This window comes from Medicago sativa, chromosome 2, assembly GCF_051527215.1.
Source record: "Medicago sativa cultivar Bolivia chromosome 2, Bolivia_mono, whole genome shotgun sequence".
In the NCBI taxonomy this organism is placed as follows: Eukaryota; Viridiplantae; Streptophyta; class Magnoliopsida; order Fabales; family Fabaceae; genus Medicago; species Medicago sativa.
In genome coordinates, this window is record NC_140750.1 from 79,716,983 (window position 1) to 79,735,889 (window position 18,907).

An 18,907-nucleotide genomic window follows, 5' to 3' on the forward strand; every position below is an offset into this window, starting at 1 on the left:
TCTCCTCCATTTGATCTACTCTTCTTACCACGGCGTCTACGGGCCTTCTCTCTACATGTCCAAACCATCTAAGCCTATTTTCTACCAACTTTTCTACTATAGGTGCTACCCCCACTCTCTCTCTAATGATGTCATTCCTAATCCTATCATGTCTAGTCTTCCCACTCATCCAACGCAACATCCTCATCTCCGCTACGCTTACTTTACTCTCGTGTTGGCTCTTAACCGCCCAACACTCCGTACCATACAACATTGCCGGTCTGACTGCTGTCCGATAGAACTTTCCTTTCAGCTTAAGTGGTACTTTCTTATCGCACAAAACACCTGAGGCTCTTCTCCATTTCAACCACCCAGCTTGAATACGATGATGTACATCAGCTTCTATTTCTCCGTCATTTTGTACTATGGACCCAAGATATCTAAACCGTGTAACTTGGGGTATGATATGATCTCCAACTTTCACCTCTAAGGTAGACCCACTTCTCCTTTTACTGAAGTTACATTCCATATATTCCGTCTTGTTTCTACTCAGGCGGAAACCGTACGCTTCTAAGGCTTGCCTCCAAGTCTCTAGCCTCCCGTTTAACTCCTCCCTCGACTCACCAAGCAAGACTACATCATCTGCAAAAAGCATACATCTCGGTGCTAACTCTTGGATGTGTTCCGTCAGTACATCCAAAACTAAAGTAAAAAGATAAGGACTTAGGGTTGACCCTTGGTGCAGTCCTATTGTTATGGGAAAATCTCCGGTATCCCCATCCTGCGTCCTCACACTAGTCGAAGCCCCCTCATACATATCCTGGATAGCTCTAATATAGGCAATCCTCACCCCTTTCTTCTCCAGGGCTTTCCACAAAATCTCTCTAGGTACTCTATCATACGCCTTCTCCAAATCAATGAAAACTAAGTGCAAGTCTTTTTTATCCGTCCGATATCGCTCCATCACGCGTCGAAGTAAGTAGATCGCTTCCATAGTCGACCTCCCAGGCATAAAACCAAATTGGTTATCCGTAACGTGAGTCTCTTTTCTTAGTCTTCGCTCAATTACCCTTTCCCATAACTTCATGGTATGACTCATTAGCTTAATTCCCCTATAATTCGCGCAATCTTGTATAACCCCCTTGTTCTTATAGATTGGAATTAAGGTGCTTCTTCTCCACTCGTCCGGCATTTTCTTCGTCCTCATAATCGCATTGAAAAGTTTTGTGAGCCACCCAATTCCTCTATCGCCAAGACTTTTCCACACTTCGATAGGTATGTTGTCCGGCCCAACTGCCTTGCCATTACTCATCCTTTTCAACGCTTCTTTCACCTCGTGCTCCTGAATCCGACGATAATAGTTATAGTTTCGGTCCTCCACTAAATAAATTATCATATTAAATTTGTATTGAAATTATCGACCCGGTATTAGATGTAACAATGATGATATTCTTCTTTTTTTTTTGAGCAAACAATGATGATATTCTATTTACTATAAAATTATTATTTACTATTTATTCAGGCACCATGTATTTTGAAGTTATTTTTTTACGTTGCATAAACACTTATACTCTTAAACATACATCATGGGTAAAATTGTAAATGTCACAAAATAGTCTAATCTCAATTTAACTCGCATTTTTTTTTATATCAAATAAGCTCTTAAAATTATTGTATACGGAGAACTGTTTATCTATCATACATACTATCAAGAAACATTCTTATAATTTATTCCAAAAGCAATTGTATTTATTAAATTAATATATATAATAAAAAATTTGAAAATTAGTGAGTAAGGTAACCTACTAATCTCAACCATTGAAAATCTTAAGATTATATCTAATGGTTCACATCACTTTTGCAAAAAAAAAAAAAAAAGGGTCATACACCGGTGGGAGACCCATGAAGGTCATGCACCGTAGCCTTTGCGTATACATCAGCATAGTGACTTCTCTCCATTCAACGCGTTAGACTTATCTTCATTTTTCTTTTTCTGTTATAGATGACTGACCTATACTGTTCACACGCGTAGGGAGAAGGGCGAAAACCTCAGATCGAACCCAACCACCCACATAAAACAACCATTAGACTGTAACAAAGGAGATACAATAGATTTATCTTCTCTTACCGCAAAACATATACATGCATGACTATCTTAGTATAGAAAACAGTGTAAGCGGTTTCAGAATTTACTGGAAAGTCCTTAATTGTGACCACATGAACTTTTATGCATAACAAATCAGTAGGAGAAAACTAGATGATGTAAGATTTCCTTGATGCTGAGTTAGCAATAAATTGCCTGATACCAGATTTGTTTCAATAATTTTAGGCCCCATTAGTAGGTTGCCTATACTAATGACAACTGTAGAATTATTTTGAGACTGGACACAAGCAAAAAACATAACCATAAAGTTCATTTCTCAAACTCCGCAAATAATGTTCCAAGAGAAGCTTTACTCAAAGCAAAAGGAATTGCTACACACTACGAAATTCAAAAGGAAGACACTATTTACTAGATCACAACTGTAAACGCCACTCATGTGGTAATCTAGGGGATCTTATACATGCCATTGATGCAGCCTCATATATCTATATTGGAGGTGAGGCATATTGAAGCTCTATATAGATGTTTTCAGTTATATAACTGTAAATGCCTTCCAGATATAAAACCAACTCTGGACCCTTAGCTTAGCTCTATGTAATTATTTTCACATAAGCTCAACAATTGAAGGGACACTGAAGCCTATCAGAATTCCTAAACTATTAGATGTCTAAGCATTTTCATGAATTTTTAACTCAAACCAAATATCTTCGTAAATCAGCGGGATTCAACTTCTATGTGTTTATCATCATTGTAGTTTAAAAGCTATTACAGACATCAAATCACATCAACTTTTGTTGTTGGGAAAATCATGTCAAAGAGATCCCTGAGCACTGCTAAAGTACTCATGGAATGGTCTTAACAGCAATGACAACAGATATACCTCAGGTCTCACAATGCACTGCCAATCTTATTCACTGAAATTCAAATTATTACCAACCATTATAATAACAGAATTGCATGCAGATGCCCCTAGCCTACAGTGGATCAATAGCACTTGAGCTGCATCATTTAGGCCCCAATTTCTGAGAATCCTCACCATCTTAGCAGCAAATTATCCGGGAACAAGCTCTCAACTGAAATTCATCCACTTCAAAAAGGTAATTTCAATTCACTTAAATTAAGGTTTGTTTTCAATTAAAATCATGGCATTAAGCTTGTCACTAGCATAAGCTTCACAACTGCATAACCTACCAAATATACACATTCTCATTTCATAGCTATACCAAACTTCAATAAAAGTTACTACTCACATCCCAAGCTATACCAAAAGACAACTACAAACACTCTATTCTACTCAACAATCCATTACCACGACCAAAGCAACAACAATCACAAACCATAAGGAACAAAAGAAGCAATCAAATATAAACATATAACCAAAGTCTACACACAAACATAACATTATATCTTAAATGTTAAACGGAACAAGCGAAATTCAGTTAATTATACACAAAACCACTCTTCAAAAGTGCGAAATTATAACATAGTACCAATAGTATATAATAATTAAGAGTGGATTCATCTTCATTCTTCAAGCAAGAACAGCACTACATTAACCTCTAGCTTTAAGCTCAGCAAGACGCCTTGACAAATCATCCTCATCAACCTTCTCAGCATCCTTCTCCTTAACCGGAACAGCATGAGCAGCCGCCACCGGAAGATTCACCGAAACTTCCAATCCATAATCATCCGCCACCTGTTGCATCAAACTATTAACCTCCCCTTCAGGAGTCGAAAGCGAAGTCGATCCCGCCATAGCACTTTCCATAAACTCCGCTTGAACCTCCATATTCACAAACTGCTTCTCGAATTGATCCATCGTCTCCGACATCTTCTGCAAATTCCCCGTCGCCAACGACGATTCCAAAGATTTCACGATGTTTCCCATCGATTTGCTGATTGTTGACATCTTCGCCTGTGTATCGAGACGAGCACTCACGGCATCCAATCGGGAGGATAATCGGAGGTAGTTCATCTGCTCTGTGCGTTTTCGGATCGCGTTTTCAGCGTAGATTCGTGCACCGTCCATGTTACCTTTTTCGATTGCTTTTTTCACCTTAAGTTTTTCGGATTTCTCTTCTTTTTCGCATTTTCTTGCTTGGCGTTGAAGAGATTTTGAGGTGAATTTCAATTCCATGATCTGATTCAGAAGCTTCTCTGTGTTTCCCATGGTTGATTTTCGAATTAGGGTTTTGAGATTTGGGAATTTTTTTGTTTGTTTCAGAGATAAAGATAGAAATAGCTGCGAAAAGAGAGAGAGAGAAGAATGAGAATTTTGAAAAGCGTTACGGTGAATTTTATAGGAATTTGGGGGTTTCGTCGTAATTTCCTACTTTCTCACTTATTGGGCTTTTTCCATCAACTATTTTTACTTGTTATTTAATGGAATTTAAAAAAAAAAATTTATTTTTCCAAATAAAAAAACTTTTATAGAATTGCAAAAGGTGAGTGGTAAAAATCTTAAACAATAATCATTTTGAAATACGAAGAAACTAAATGTGACTTTCGTTGTTAAAGTTTGTATACATGACACTATATAGACGGACCCAAAATAATACTCCCTCCGTTTCAAAATACATGTCCAAGTCAACCACTTCACACATGCCAATGCACAATTTTGACTGTTAATATCTTTAATTATCTAAAGTGAAAAATTATAAAAATTTAATATTTTGAAAATATTTGTCGAGACAAAACAAACAACATCTTACATCCTAATATTTGTATTTATAGATTAGTTAAAAAATATGGTCAAAGTATCCTTCAAAAAAAAAAAATATGGTCAAAGTAAGTCAAGTGAATAGTGCACATTGCAAAAAATGGACATGTATTTTGAAACGGAGGGAGTATTTAACTTTATTGATGTGTGATGAATCTGTTTTAGAAATTGCTTTTTTCATAACCAAATTGCTCTCACACAAATAAAATACCATTATATCCCTAATAATAGTTAACTGTTGATGCCTCTTATGTTGGGAAGCCGACGACAGTTAACTTCTGCGAAAGGTATAATGATTTTTTACTAATGTGGAAGAGCAATAGAGCAATTGAGTATGTGAGAAAAACAATTGTAATATGTTTTAGAGAATTTTTTTAAGTGTTAGTTAATATTTTCACTAGTCCATTTTAATGGGCCAAACAAATTTTTAGCCCAATAATCCATGTTTACCCTAATTTTCCATCTAGATATGAAAATTGCTTTTTTGACATCAAAAGTTTCTTAATAACACATGGAAATGACGAAATTACCCCCAACGGTAGTTAACTACCAATGAATGTAAAACATAAAAACTGTAAAAGACACTTGTCTTCTCCACTTTGCCTTCTTTTCCAGTTGATACAACTAGCTACTTTTCTTCATTTTTGAAGGAGTAGGGGTAATTGTATCTGACATTGTGAGTCTCAAGACTCTCCTGTGAGTGAGATGTGTGGTCACATCCTAAGTATTTGAAGGAAAAGTGAGATTTGTATAGTATATCAGTCAGGTTTTAGTTTCTATTGGTTTGATTTTGGACATCCGAACCCGTCCGTATATACTCACAAAAAACCGAAAATGATCACCCGACGACCCATATAGGCCCACCCGTTTATCTGTTTTTGTTAGCGGTTATACCGATTTGGTTTGGATTTCGGGTTCTTGTCCACCCCTAATGTGACCAATGCATATTTTTGTTTTTGGAATTGCAAAAGATTTAACGATCTCATTATATTTTTATCTTGTTTGTGATCTTACTTTTTTTTAACCGATATGTTATTATGCGGGAAAATATTTAGTGTCACGGTAACGTTTTCTATTACCGTGACACTATATATTAATTTAACTGGATTCACCCTTCAAATTCAAATTCTTACGGCTTGAGGCAAGAGAGAGGTAGTGATCTTACTTTTTTTTTTACTACGATTTTAATTGGATTCACCCTTCAAATTCTGATGAAAAATATCTAACCCTTTTCTCAATTATAGTGTGAACATCATCATAGTGTTTGGAGTTTAATCCTTACAAATTAAAAAATAAATGTTGTTTTTACTTTTTAGTTTGGCGTCATAAGTGACCCAATAAATCAAGTTACGTGACCCAATAAGTTGACGTTAGGGTTAAAAACATGAATTATTGAATTTGAAAGGACCGAACCAAACAAAAATAACTCGCAATGACTAAAATAAATAAATATATATAATTGCATATACCAAAATCAGATTTAAACATTATTATCATCACGAATAAATCAAGTTACGTGACCCAATAAGTTGGCGTTAGGGTTAAAAACATGAATTATTGAATTTGAAAGGACCGAACCAAACAAAAATAACTCGCAATGACTAAAATAAATAAATATATATAATTGCATATACCAAAATCAGATTTAAACATTATTATCATCACGATGTATGGTTTTAGATTTTATCACCAAAATCAGATTTAAACATTATTATCATCACGATGTATGGTTTTAGATTTTATCACGAGGGGGCCAGACTTTTCTGTAACAATAAATATTACTCCCTCCGTTTTAAAATGAGTGTCGTTTTAGGTGTTTACACACATATTAAGAAATGCAATGATTAAAAGAAAGAGAATGGTTATTTTACCAAATTATCCTTATTAACTATTGGTTCGTTTTAAAAGTAATACTTTGAAAGTAGTGTGCAGAGTATTAATTGGAGGGCACAATTGAAAAGAAAAAGTTATTATTGCATTGAAAACTGAAAGTGACATTCATTTTGAAACAATTTTTTTTGGCTAAAGCGACACTCATTTTGAAACGGAGGGAGTATTAATTAGTTTGTATATGTGAATATATAATAGAGTTGAACTCATCATAATCTCCTTATTTTTCCAACTTTTATTTTTCTCTTATCAAATCAGCTTATATTCATCTTATAATTCATGTGCTATATTTTAAATTGATGCAGCTGGATTGCAACAAGATGATGAAAATGTGGTGGAAGAAAAAACTTTCACAAAAGTTGATGATATTGATCAAGAAGGAGTGTCAAACTTCAAAACCTCTTACAGATATATATGAAATTACATCAGAGACTTAGGGCCTGTTTGGTTTGGCTTCTGAGAAGCAATTCTAGCCCAAAATCAATTCTCTACAGTGCCAAAAGCAATTCTAGCGAAAAACAACGTGTTTGGTTCAGCTTTTCAGAATTGCTTTTATCCTCCAAAAGCAATTCTCCATGAAGCTACAAATCCTAGCTTCTAACTTTTCTAGAATCAATTCTCCTTGAACAACGTGTATAGGTTTGTATATTTTATTATTACAACATGTTATTTTACTTTATTGCCCTTTATCAATTCTCATTCTTTATCAATTCTCCTTTAGCTATGTCTATTTTAGTAATTATACATTCAAAAGCAATTCTACATAATTGCATCCAAACATAAATCATTTTGTTTAATCAATTCTACATAATTGTATCCAAACATAAATCAATTCTCTCAGAATCAATTCTGTCAGAATCAATTCTATCAGAATCAATTCTCTCAGAATCAATTATATTCAAAGCTGAATCAAACGGCACTTAAGTGACTCATATTATTCATAAGCTTAAAGTAAGTTATAATAGATATATTTAAGAACTAATATATATGGTCTTGTATAATAAGGAATGTGCTTTCCCTATCTATGGAGATTGACCAATGGTCTGAGTTTGAATTGGAGAAGCACAACACTTGCAGCAAGAGCCTAGGGGTGGTGGACTGCAACACACACAAGCAGGACATATGGGCCTACTAACTGCACATCAAAATAGAAAAATATATTATTTGACTATATATGATCAATTGAAAGTTTCAATTTATATATAATAATTCTCTAAATCAAATAGTTTATCTTATTTTTAATTACCTGCTAATGAAACACGTACAGCATTACATGGTAAAGTGGGGGAGAAAGAGTCATGGCAAAGATGAAAATAGTCACCAAAGTAAACTTCAAAGAATTGGTGGCCATTGCTATACTATGAGAGAGAGGGAACTATTGAGAAATATGGATGTGAAAGGTTTTGGTTATTGGAATGATTAGATCATGAATCTAGGTTGTGTTTATATATATATATATATATATATATATATATATATATATATATATATATATATATATATATATATATATATATATAAACACACACACACATACATTAGTTTGTCAAGTCAACTAAGAACTAGTGGATTTAAGAATAGATAGGCATATTTTTTTAAGTGCCGTAAGCCGTAAGGTTTGAATTTGAAGGGTGAATCCAATTAAGTTAATGAATAGTCCAAAGGTAGTTTTGTATTGTTGATGAATTTAGTTTTGCATCAAACAAGATAAGTATTTGTATCGTCTCCACAGGGATTAGTGCGGTATCAAGGATAGTTTAACATCAAATATCATTCCAAGTATTAAGAGTGCTTGTTTGTTTGAATTGTAACTAGCTAAAGTAAATTGCAAAAAGTAAAATAGAGATAAATAAGGATTGAAACTTGTTAGAAGTAGAGTTCCTTAACCAAGCGTCACACAAAACCTAATGATCCATACTAATTCTAGCTTTATAACCAAAATTATCACAATCAATTCTACACTATCCTTCGTGTCCAAAGCGATATAATTAACTCTAAGGTATCGTTTAAACATTCGTGTCCAAATCCCTTAAACGATCACAAAGACGATAGGATCACTTAATCGACCGTGTCCAGCCTGACTAAATGTCCTAAAGCATTAAACTCTTGATTATGGTGATTATCAAAGATTAACAAAGATGTCAAGTAAGTTAACCTAAGATATATTGCTACTCTAGCTCTAGATTCAAGAGTTCGTGTCCAAATCATCTTGAATCTCATTGAAAGCATTAACAACAAGAATAACAACAATATTGAATATAAATTGCTAGAACCATATGTAAGCTTAAATCAAAGGATTACATGTTAGCAAGGATCAAGTACCTCTCATCCCAACAAAGGATATTTAGCTACACATCATCATGGAAGCCTTGCAAGGATGGATTGAAAAGGAAGGATTCATTACACCTTGTGATGTCTCAACAAAGGAAGAAGAATCCAACTTCCAAAATCACTCTCACTCTATATGCTCTCTAGCCCTATTTCTCCCTCTAAGAATGCAGAAAATATCTATAAAAAATAGTCTATATCTAATAATCTATCCAAAGAGAGGTAAAAATACTATTTAAATGGGCTGAGTTTGTAAGCTTACGCTAATAGCGAAATATGCGCTATTAGCGAAGCAAGTCGGCTTAAGCTGTGGCCAATGAGGTTGTGCCACGTTGGTCCTATTGCTCTGATCTTCATGAGTTCGCCCAAATTGCGCTAATAGCGTAGTCCCTTGGACTAATTACGCTAATAGCGTAAATGACGCTAATAGCGACGTTCTTCATGGCCTCTGGCAACTTCGCTCCAGATACGCCAATAGCGTAACCTTCTGGAGGAATTTCGCTAATAGCGTATTTGTCGCTAATAGCGACGTTCTTCAAAACCAGCTTCTGCTAATTTGCACTTTTTCATGATTTTTGGTCTTTGATCAGTGTCTTGAGGCTAATTCCTGCACAAAAGGATAGAGTAAGATATATAAAGCGTAATAAGGCATTTAACGCTTATTTCTCGGCTTTTCCTACAATAACTTGCAGAACAAGTAACAAAAAGTGCTTAAAATATAACATGAAATTAACACTTCTTGACATTTATCAATTGTATATGGTTTTTAAACTTGGTTAATTACTTCGAAAGCGGGTTTCTTTTGAGTTGTCGGGCTAATCTACAGTTGAATAGTAAGAGTTAGTCTTGCATGATCACAAGATCAAATGTATAGTACTTAAGCACACACGTAATGATAATAACAAACATCAACGTAAAGTCATTTTTTATTGTTATTAGAAAAAGTCTTTTTTGTTATTGGTAAATTTTTATTGTTTAGTAAACTTCAGAGAATTTATTGCCATTGCTACAATACAAGAGGAAACTTTTGAGAAATATAGATGTGATAGGAACTAGTGAATATAAAATTGACAGCCATGGTATTTTAGGTGCCCTAAGGTTTGAATTTGAAGATTGAGTGTGTTCTAAGGTTTGAATATAAAAAGTCCAATGGTGGTAATTAGTTTTGCATTATACTATAGTATATGGATAGTTATATTTGAAGGTTCAAAATTTCTGCCAAGTGCCCAGCAGGCTGCAAGTCTTCTTAATGAATGTGTAATCTTTTTTGTTCACCACATTTAAAAAATTTCCTGCGAAAAATTCTCGTTGACAATTATCAAATCAATACACATCCAGTAATAAAATAAGGCAAAGAAAAGTACAAAGACAATTAAAAAAATTCAATTGGAAAGCTTCAAATAGTAAAAAAAAAAAGAGGGTGAAAGAATTTAGAAGAACTTGACATATGAAAATTAAACATAATATATATCATCATCGAATGGTTAGGCTGAGTCGTATATTGTAAATGGCTAGTTATATCTCTAATTCATCAATCTGGTGGAGATGCTTATACCATCTTAAAAACTAAACCAGCAAAGTTTTAAACATTTGATATCAGATTGAGTGTGTTACAAGTTTTCAAGTTCTCCTATGGCAAGGCACTTGCTACCTATAGTGTTTATACTCTCTTTGACTCTTCCTTTCATTGTTCATGCTCAGAACAACCAATCAGGTTTGATAGTCTCATCTTACAACATACTATTCTGCTATAAGATTACATATTTAGGGCTGCTTCATGTCCTTAGAACATAAGTAGCACTGAGCCACGTACAAGTCAATGTTGTGTACGGTGTCTGTGTCTGTATCTGATCTGCTATAAGATTACATATTTAGGGCTGCTTCATGTCCTTAGAACATAAGTAGCACTGAGCCACGTACAAGTCAATGTTGTGTACGGTGTCTGTGTCTGTATCTGATTAAGTCCATTATAGTTAAGAACTTGTGTTATCCTCTTTTGCAGGCTTCATTAGTATTGACTGTGGACTAGTGGATGAACCAAGCTACACAGATGAAACTACTTCCATCTATTATACTCGGGATGTTAATTTCACAGATACTGGTGTAAGCCACAGCATATCATCTAAACACAAGGCATCCCTTGAAAGACAGTTTTGGAATGTACGAAGCTTCCCAGAAGGAACAAGGAACTGCTACACGCTTTATGTTTCACAAGGAAGTAGCAAGAAATATTTAGTCCGGGCCAGTTTTGTGTATGGTAATTATGATGGAAAAGATTCTCTTCCTGAATTTGATATCTATCTTGGAGCCAAATGGTGGGAATCTGTAGTGTTTGAGAATTCATCTAGTGTAATTAGCAAGGAAATCATTTATGCTGCATCCTCAGATTATGTTCATGTTTGTTTGTTTAATACTGGCAAGGGTACACCTTTTATTTCAGTTTTAGAGCTTAGAGTTCTTAGCAGTGATGATGCCTATCTTGATAACTCTTTGGAGCTTTTGGGGAGGTTTGATATAGGCTCAAAGGATGGTAAAAAAATCAGGTGAGTCATCTCACTTATAGTATAACTATAACAAGTCATGCCATGGAAGTTAGAATTGGAACCACTCCTAAAAGGAGAAAAAAAGTTATTTTTTGTAAGGCCTTCTTGGATAAAATGCTTAATTAGCAATAAACGCTTATCATATAAGTGCTATGTATAATCTATTTCTATAACAAAAGCTATAATAAAGTCAAATTATTTTCATATTAGTTATATGTTGTTTTTATAAGCTATCTTAAAGATCTTATGGAAATAAGTTTAAAACAGCTTGTGGACATGTAATAAACTGTTTCTATAAGCTCTCCAAACCGTTTCACAAGTACTTACACCTTTTCCTTTTCCAAAGATATCCAGATGATGTTTATGACAGAACATGGACACCTTATAACTCAATTGATTGGAAAAAGTTAGACACTTCACTCACCATAGACCAAACACCTTCATTGAGCTTTATACCGGTACCACCCTCCACTGTGATGAGAACAATAGCAATTCCAGCAAATGTCAGTGACAACTTGGAATTTTCCTTCCTTGCCAAGTATAATTCCTCCAAATATTATGTGTACATGTACTTTGCTGAAATCCAGAAGCTCCAGGAAAATCAAATCAGAGAGTTCAACATTTTTGTAAATGGGAAGCTTCTAAGTAGTGAAGTCAATCCTTTTTATCTTCAAAACCTGTATATTTATACATCGGTTATAAGTGAGACTAAGTTAGAACTTTGGCTTAATAAGACTAGTAGATCAACTCTTCCACCGCTATTCAATGCGGTCGAGATATACATGGAAAAGGACTTCTTACAATCAGAAACATATCAAACCGATGGTAAGCACTAATTAGTTAGATGCACTGATTTTACTCTCAAATTTCTATTTACAGTTAATTCAAGGCCATGCACTTCATTATTCACATGCATGTTTCTTACAATCTTATCATGTTGATGCTATCCTAACAGTTGATGCCATCCTAAATGTCAAGTCAATTTATGGGATCAAGAGAAACTGGCAAGGAGATCCTTGTACTCCAGTGTCTTACTTGTGGAATGGTTTAAACTGCAGCTATGCTGGTACTGATTCACCAAGGATCATATACTTGTAAGTTATGTGGCATGAAATGAAATGCATACGCCGATGATAATCCTTTAGTATAGTCTAGTCTTAAATGATATTAATGAATTTCATAATCATGCTTCAGGAACTTAACTTCCAGCGGTTTAATTGGAACTATAGCTGCTGGCATATCCAATCTGAAGTCCATAGAATATTTGTAAGTCCTTTAATCTATTACACATGAATAGTTAGCTATATAGTTGGTCACAAAAATGAAGACTGCTTCTAAAGTTGAGTAAAAACGGTTTGTTACAATTTTAGGGATATGTCAAATAACAGTTTGACTGGGGCAGTGCCTGATTTCCTATCTCAGCTGCACTTTTTGAGAGTTCTGTAAGTCAACTATCTTCATCTAAGTTATCGTTGGCTGACTTGATTATTCAATTAATTTTATTGCTTGAGTTGCTCAAAATATATTCTTGTCGAGAATGAAAGAGTGTTACGAGTAATTACTTTTTTATTTACTGAAGAAACTTGGAAGGAAATCAGCTATCAGGATCAATTCCAATACAACTCCTTGTGCGTTCAGAGAATAGTACGCTCCAATTCAAGTATGTTCGATTTCAAGTTTCACATTTTTTTTTTGAAGAAGTTCAAGTTTCACATTTAAGCAATATTTATTCTGTTTTCATTATCCATGTCATGAGCTAGTGATTTATATCATAATTATATTACAAAAATGTAAGGCATCAGACAATATCAAATAAATAACATGATTATTTGTTACTGTAAATGCAAGTTTTGGTGGAAATCCAGATCTTTGCTCCTCAGGTTCATGCAATAAAAGGAATGGGAATAAGGTTGTAGTTCCATTGGTAACATCAATTGGTGGAGCTTTCCTGATACTAGCAGTAGCAGTGATTTCTTTTCGCATTTACAACAAGAGACACCGAGGTACATTTTGTTTTCCATTCTATTGGCCTTGTTGGGAGCCAAACAACATGTATACAAATATAGGATTTAATTGGTATGCGATGTAAATTTAAAAATCTTTTACACTGTCAAACTAATTATATACCATCTTAAACATGACAATTTCATATGAATGTGAAGATTAATGATTGTTTGACTGACACTCTCTGTGTGTCAAAATTAGACTCAAACACATATAATACTAATTCAAGAATAAAAACTGTGTTTGCTTCTTCCCAGTTTCCCATAATCTGATCAAGCTGGGTGCTAATTCAAGAATAAAGCAGGAACTAGAGTCGAAAAAACAAGAATTCACCTATGAAGAAGTATTAAGAATTACCAGAAATTTTGAGAAGGTTGTAGGGAAAGGAGCATCTGGAACAGTCTACTATGGCTGGATTGATCATAATACTGAGGTAGCTGTCAAAATGCTATCTTCCTCATCTGCTCAAGGATATCTGCAATTTCAAGCAGAGGTTGTATCATTAATTCACATGCAAATTTTATCATGCCAGGGTGTGTGTGTGTGTATATATAGTTAATGAATTTTATGTTAACTAAATATGGTTTTCCTTTGTGATTCATAGGCCAAATTTTTTGCTACAGTTCATCACAAATATTTGACCAGCCTTATAGGTTACTGTGATGATGGCGCCAACATGGCTCTCATCTATGAGTATATGGCTAATGGAGACTTATCCAACCATTTATCAGGTATTTTTATGATCATGCAAGTCCATTAATTTTATTTCTCTCTAAAAGGTTGTAATTCTAGTTACAGTTATGTTATATTTATTCAAGTAACTCCTAATTTTTGTGAACATCTCTCATCTGCATAAAACTTCTAAATAGTCAAAGGATGTCCAAAAAAAAACAAACCAGGTAAATTAAGTCAAAGATTTGTCCTACTAGTATGAATAGGAAAACATTACTTCTTTGTTATTCTAAACCAAATGCCAACATAGATATGTCTGTTTTCCTGGTTATGAATTGCTTGGTTAAGATTGTTTCATGAATGCAGATAAAAACGGAAATATATTGAATTGGAATCAAAGACTTCAAATTGCAGTGGATACTGCAGAAGGTGAGTATGAATCCTTTTTGCCATTAGTTTCATGATTTTCATCAATCAAAATATATCTCATCAAGAGTAATACTTTAGGCAACTAACTTGACTTAATTTGAACTTTCAAATTTAGGATTGGAGTATCTGCATCATGGTTGCAATCCACCAATTGTTCACAGAGATGTTAAATCTAAAAACATCTTACTAAATGAAAAATTGCAAGGTAAATTAGCTGATTTTGGATTGTCCAAGATCTTTCCTAATGAAGGTGAAACTCATCTCTCCACAGTTATTGCTGGCACGCCAGGATACCTCGACCCGGAGTAAGCAATCTTGAAATATAAGTTTCATTTGAAAGGAAAAAAAATCAATATAAGTTTCACATGTATTAAGATATCTTAATACATGTGAAATTGTTAAATGTAACTTCTAAGAATGGATAGAAGTAGTACTATTTTAACTCAAACCCAAATGGGAAGAGCCAAACCTTTGAGACAACATTTTTGTTTTCCCTTTTCACTTTTGGTTTATATATAGATTAAGTTGCAAATTTGTATTTTGCAGGTACAATAGATTGAGCAGGTTGAGAGTAAAAAGTGATGTTTTCAGTTTTGGGATAGTTTTGCTTGAGATAATTACAGGACAACCTGCCATAACCAAAACCGAAGACAAAATCCATATTGTTCAATTGGTTGGTGACATGCTGCTGGAAAGAGAGGTAAAAGATATTGTTGATCCCAGATTACAAGGAGAATATGATATTAACTATGCAACTAAAGCTTTGGATACTGCAATGGCTTGTGTAGCACAATCTTCCATCAATAGACCAACCATGAGGCATGTAGTTATGGAACTGAAACAATGTTTGGAAAACAAGATCACTTTTCCGTCTGACTCCAAATACACTGTTGAGAGTTTACCTAGTGCATTATATTCTGTCTCCTTTGATAGAATCAGTGGCGAGAGCTCTCTAGCGAGGTAGAATGAGATACGCGTGTTGCATGGGTGAAAGAATTTTTGTATGTTATTATATTCAAAAGTAATCTATTATGTGCTGTAAATATAAGTAGCATACAACTTAAAACTAGAGTCCTGTAAATATAACTATTTTTAACCACATTTATAATTCTTAAAAACCAAGTTGGTATTTTTCACTTAATATCGTTTGAATTAGAGCAATATACTCTAATCTACTTCCACGACAGCCACAATTATCGATGATCAATATCTCTTTGGTGACTACAATCTCTCTCAACTTAGTTACTGATTATCCTCACAATGAATACAAGATAAACAATGGTTTCTGGAATAATGAATTGAAGGCTATGCATAACAACTTCTTAAAGCCTTGTCAACCTACTAACAAACTGCTCACTGTTATTAACAGAAAAATGTTGACTAACACCAACCAATTAGCCAACAACATCAAATTAAAATTAGGATGCATTTTTAAGGAAGGCTCGGAGATGAATTGTTTACGCATCAAGTTAGTTGTTCAAGCCAAGCATTCTAGTACTCTATTGTGCAGTAGTTCTGATCTTCTACCAGTATACTTTGACTTTGAGCAATAGAATGTCTTATTATACCAGAGGGCATGCATTAATCCTACAGTAATCGATTATGGTTGAATTTGATATATTAGCATAATGTGAATGTTTTGTGTGCGGTGATGTCTTTGCATTTCAATTGTTTAAGCTTAGCTTATATGCTATCATGGGTTATAACCACAAAACTAAGCTTAGTTCATAGCTTGATGAGTAAGACAACTCTAGAAACACCTTGTGGGCAGAATGCCATGATGAGAACCAACCAATGTGTAGGCAGATTTCCTTCACAACAAAACAAAATGTCATGGATTTCATTCTATCTTAATAACCAAATGAAAAAATAAAATGAAAGGAATATAGGTAAGAACATAAAATTAAGATTTGTAACACAAACTAATAATAATATATCTTATCAACTTTTCTGTATAATACAATGTTTAGCAATCTTTACATGCCAGTACTCATAAATAAAGCATATATTTTATACAAAACTAAGGGTTCAGCACCAGTTACAGACACAAGACTTCATCTTCGAGTTACTGGGGACTCGTTATTTCAACCTGGGTAGGGTATAGGACTGGCAATAAGATATTGCAACATGGGTTTGCACAAGTTACACACACAAGACTTCATCTTCAACGAATACTGCTACGGTTGAAATTAGCAAAGGGCTGATTGTTTGTCTTTGGTGCTGCTGCTACTGGGTTTCCAAAGATATTCCAAATTTTCACAGTCCCATCGTTAGCTGCAGATGCCACTTTACACCCATCTGGACTCTGTGTCATGTGCAGCACCTTTGAGGTGTGACCGTTAAGGTCGGCCTTCTTCAACATTGAAGGATACTTCCAAAGAGTAAGTTGGTTCTGAGGGAAACCATGTGAGCTAAGAAGCTCACGCTCATTTTCGTTCCAGAGCAAAGCGCCTACGTCTGATCCCGTGTCAACAGAATTCAATCGTGCACCCGTGTGTGTGTTCCACAGCTTAATACATTGATCCCCTTCACCTCCGCCTGAAGCTAATAAATTACGCTGAAACGGACACCAAGCCAATGCCTTGACAGGAGCTGTGTGTTCCTCAAACTTGTGAAGCCAACGTGTGGGCTGTGAATTTGAAGAAGCAGCAGACCTATCCCATATGTGAACGATATTATCGCCTCCCCCACTAGCCAATTGTTGACCATCGAGAGACCACTTGAGCCCGCACACTTGTGTGTGTCCGCTGTAAGATGAAATTACGCGAGTTCTGACTCTAACATCGTTGTTCACTATTTTACCATCCAATGCTCCTGTTGTTAGAATATGACTGTTGTTCCAAGCCTCACTGCAAATCTGTGTCCGACACTCCATGTACTAATCTGCAGCAGTGACCAAAATAAAGCCGCACAAACATGAGAATAGAGAACAATTTCGAGTTTAAAAACAATACAAAGAGCACGAGCAGCATTTACCCGTGTCATAGTATATGTATCCCAGAGCTGGACAATGGAATTCATCAAACCAATGGCTAAAATGTGTCCATCTGGCTCCCAGCTAACACTTGTGATAGGACCATCTTCCAACGTTGTAGGGAGAGCAACAGAATCATAGAAACCGTCGGAATCACTACAAAGAACAACTGTATCATCGAGTGCGATGGAAAGGACACCAGCTCTACCCCAATCTAATTCAAGATATCTGTGGCATTCAAAGTTATCTCACAACTCTGCAAAATCATTTTCATAAACACAAAAAGGATTGGATTGTTGCGGAAAGTCAATATTCGAGTTGGGAGGTCGGCGGCTTCCAAGAGTTTTTTCTGGTAGAGTTCACTCCATGGTGACGATGAATCATTCTGTTTTCCCAATGTAGCATTCTTCGTTGTTAGCATATATTGAGCATAACCGAAATCCATGGCTGATCTATTTGGTATAAACCTGTCATAGTTATTATCTGAATAGTGTTTGAAATCCATTAGAAAGTAGAAAGTTTAGAGAATGAAGTAGAAACAGAGATAATTGAATGCAAGTGTTTTTTTTGCCTATCTCAGAAACAAAGTAAGTAAAGATTTGCTGTCTCATAAAAGGCTATATAGAGAGAATTGTTTCGTAAATCTTAAGCAATAGGTTTTGTAATTTTTAAGCAACAATAGGTTACATTGTTGGCATGCAGGGAGAGAGAATAAGTATATTCACAATAATATTTTTTTATTTGTGTCAACGTGCTGGTAGATTATCAACGATATTTTATATAATTTTTTTGATATAGATAAAAAATTATAAGTATATAGATATTTGTGACTTTTAAATGTAACATATTTAACAAACCATATTTATATTTTTCAATGACAACAATAATATAACAAATATTTTCTAAAAAAAATAATATAACAAATATATCATTCAAAAAAATTATATAACAAATATAATATTATTATATAAAAATTTGTTTAAGGATATAATTGAAATAACAAAAGAGCCAACCCAAAATCTCTCTAAAACCACCTTTTTTTTTTGGAGTAATAACCAACTATTTTCTTTATATATAGAATAGAATAGAGTCACAATCTCTTACCATTAAGCTGGCATAAGTCTTGTAACAAAAATAAACTAGCATAAGTCTTGTAACAAAAAAAAAAAAGCTAGCATAAGTCTAAGGGTCCGTTGTTTCATATTTTTCTTTTGTATAAAAAATCATTTTTGTAATTTTGAAATGTTTGCTTAAGATTTTTTTAA

The 18,907-nt window shown here is 34.4% G+C and overlaps 2 protein-coding genes, 1 long non-coding RNA gene and 1 pseudogene across 4 annotated transcripts; 1 reads left to right on the top strand and 3 right to left on the bottom strand.

Annotated features, from left to right (window-relative positions):
• Positions 1-3,456: 3,456 nt before the first annotated feature.
• LOC146951215 (ESCRT-related protein CHMP1B) lies at positions 3,457-4,391 on the bottom strand. Its single transcript, XM_085747197.1, has one exon. The coding sequence runs from the start codon at positions 4,251-4,253 to the stop codon at positions 3,636-3,638; it is 618 nt and encodes a 205-aa protein (XP_085603323.1). The 5' UTR covers positions 4,254-4,391; the 3' UTR covers positions 3,457-3,635.
• Positions 4,392-7,617: 3,226 nt separating this feature from the next.
• On the bottom strand, positions 7,618-8,114 carry LOC146951216 (uncharacterized). Its single transcript, XR_015027832.1, has 2 exons — positions 7,939-8,114; positions 7,618-7,827 (listed from the first exon to the last, which is right to left on the bottom strand). It is a non-coding gene; the product is annotated as an uncharacterized LOC146951216 (long non-coding RNA).
• Positions 8,115-10,425: 2,311 nt separating this feature from the next.
• LOC146951217 (putative leucine-rich repeat receptor-like protein kinase At2g19210) lies at positions 10,426-15,786 on the top strand. Its single transcript, XM_085747200.1, has 13 exons — positions 10,426-10,734; positions 11,023-11,563; positions 11,910-12,388; positions 12,519-12,657; positions 12,758-12,829; positions 12,934-13,005; positions 13,143-13,223; positions 13,412-13,566; positions 13,825-14,060; positions 14,172-14,298; positions 14,606-14,668; positions 14,784-14,973; positions 15,215-15,786. The coding sequence occupies exons 1-13, from the start codon at positions 10,653-10,655 to the stop codon at positions 15,630-15,632; spliced, it is 2,655 nt and encodes an 884-aa protein (XP_085603326.1). The 5' UTR covers positions 10,426-10,652; the 3' UTR covers positions 15,633-15,786.
• Positions 15,787-16,584: 798 nt separating this feature from the next.
• On the bottom strand, positions 16,585-18,205 carry LOC146951218 (cell division cycle 20.2, cofactor of APC complex-like; annotated as a pseudogene). Its single transcript, XR_015025499.1, has 2 exons — positions 17,645-18,205; positions 16,585-17,551 (listed from the first exon to the last, which is right to left on the bottom strand). The product of XR_015025499.1 is annotated as a cell division cycle 20.2, cofactor of APC complex-like (transcript).
• Positions 18,206-18,907: the final 702 nt, after the last annotated feature.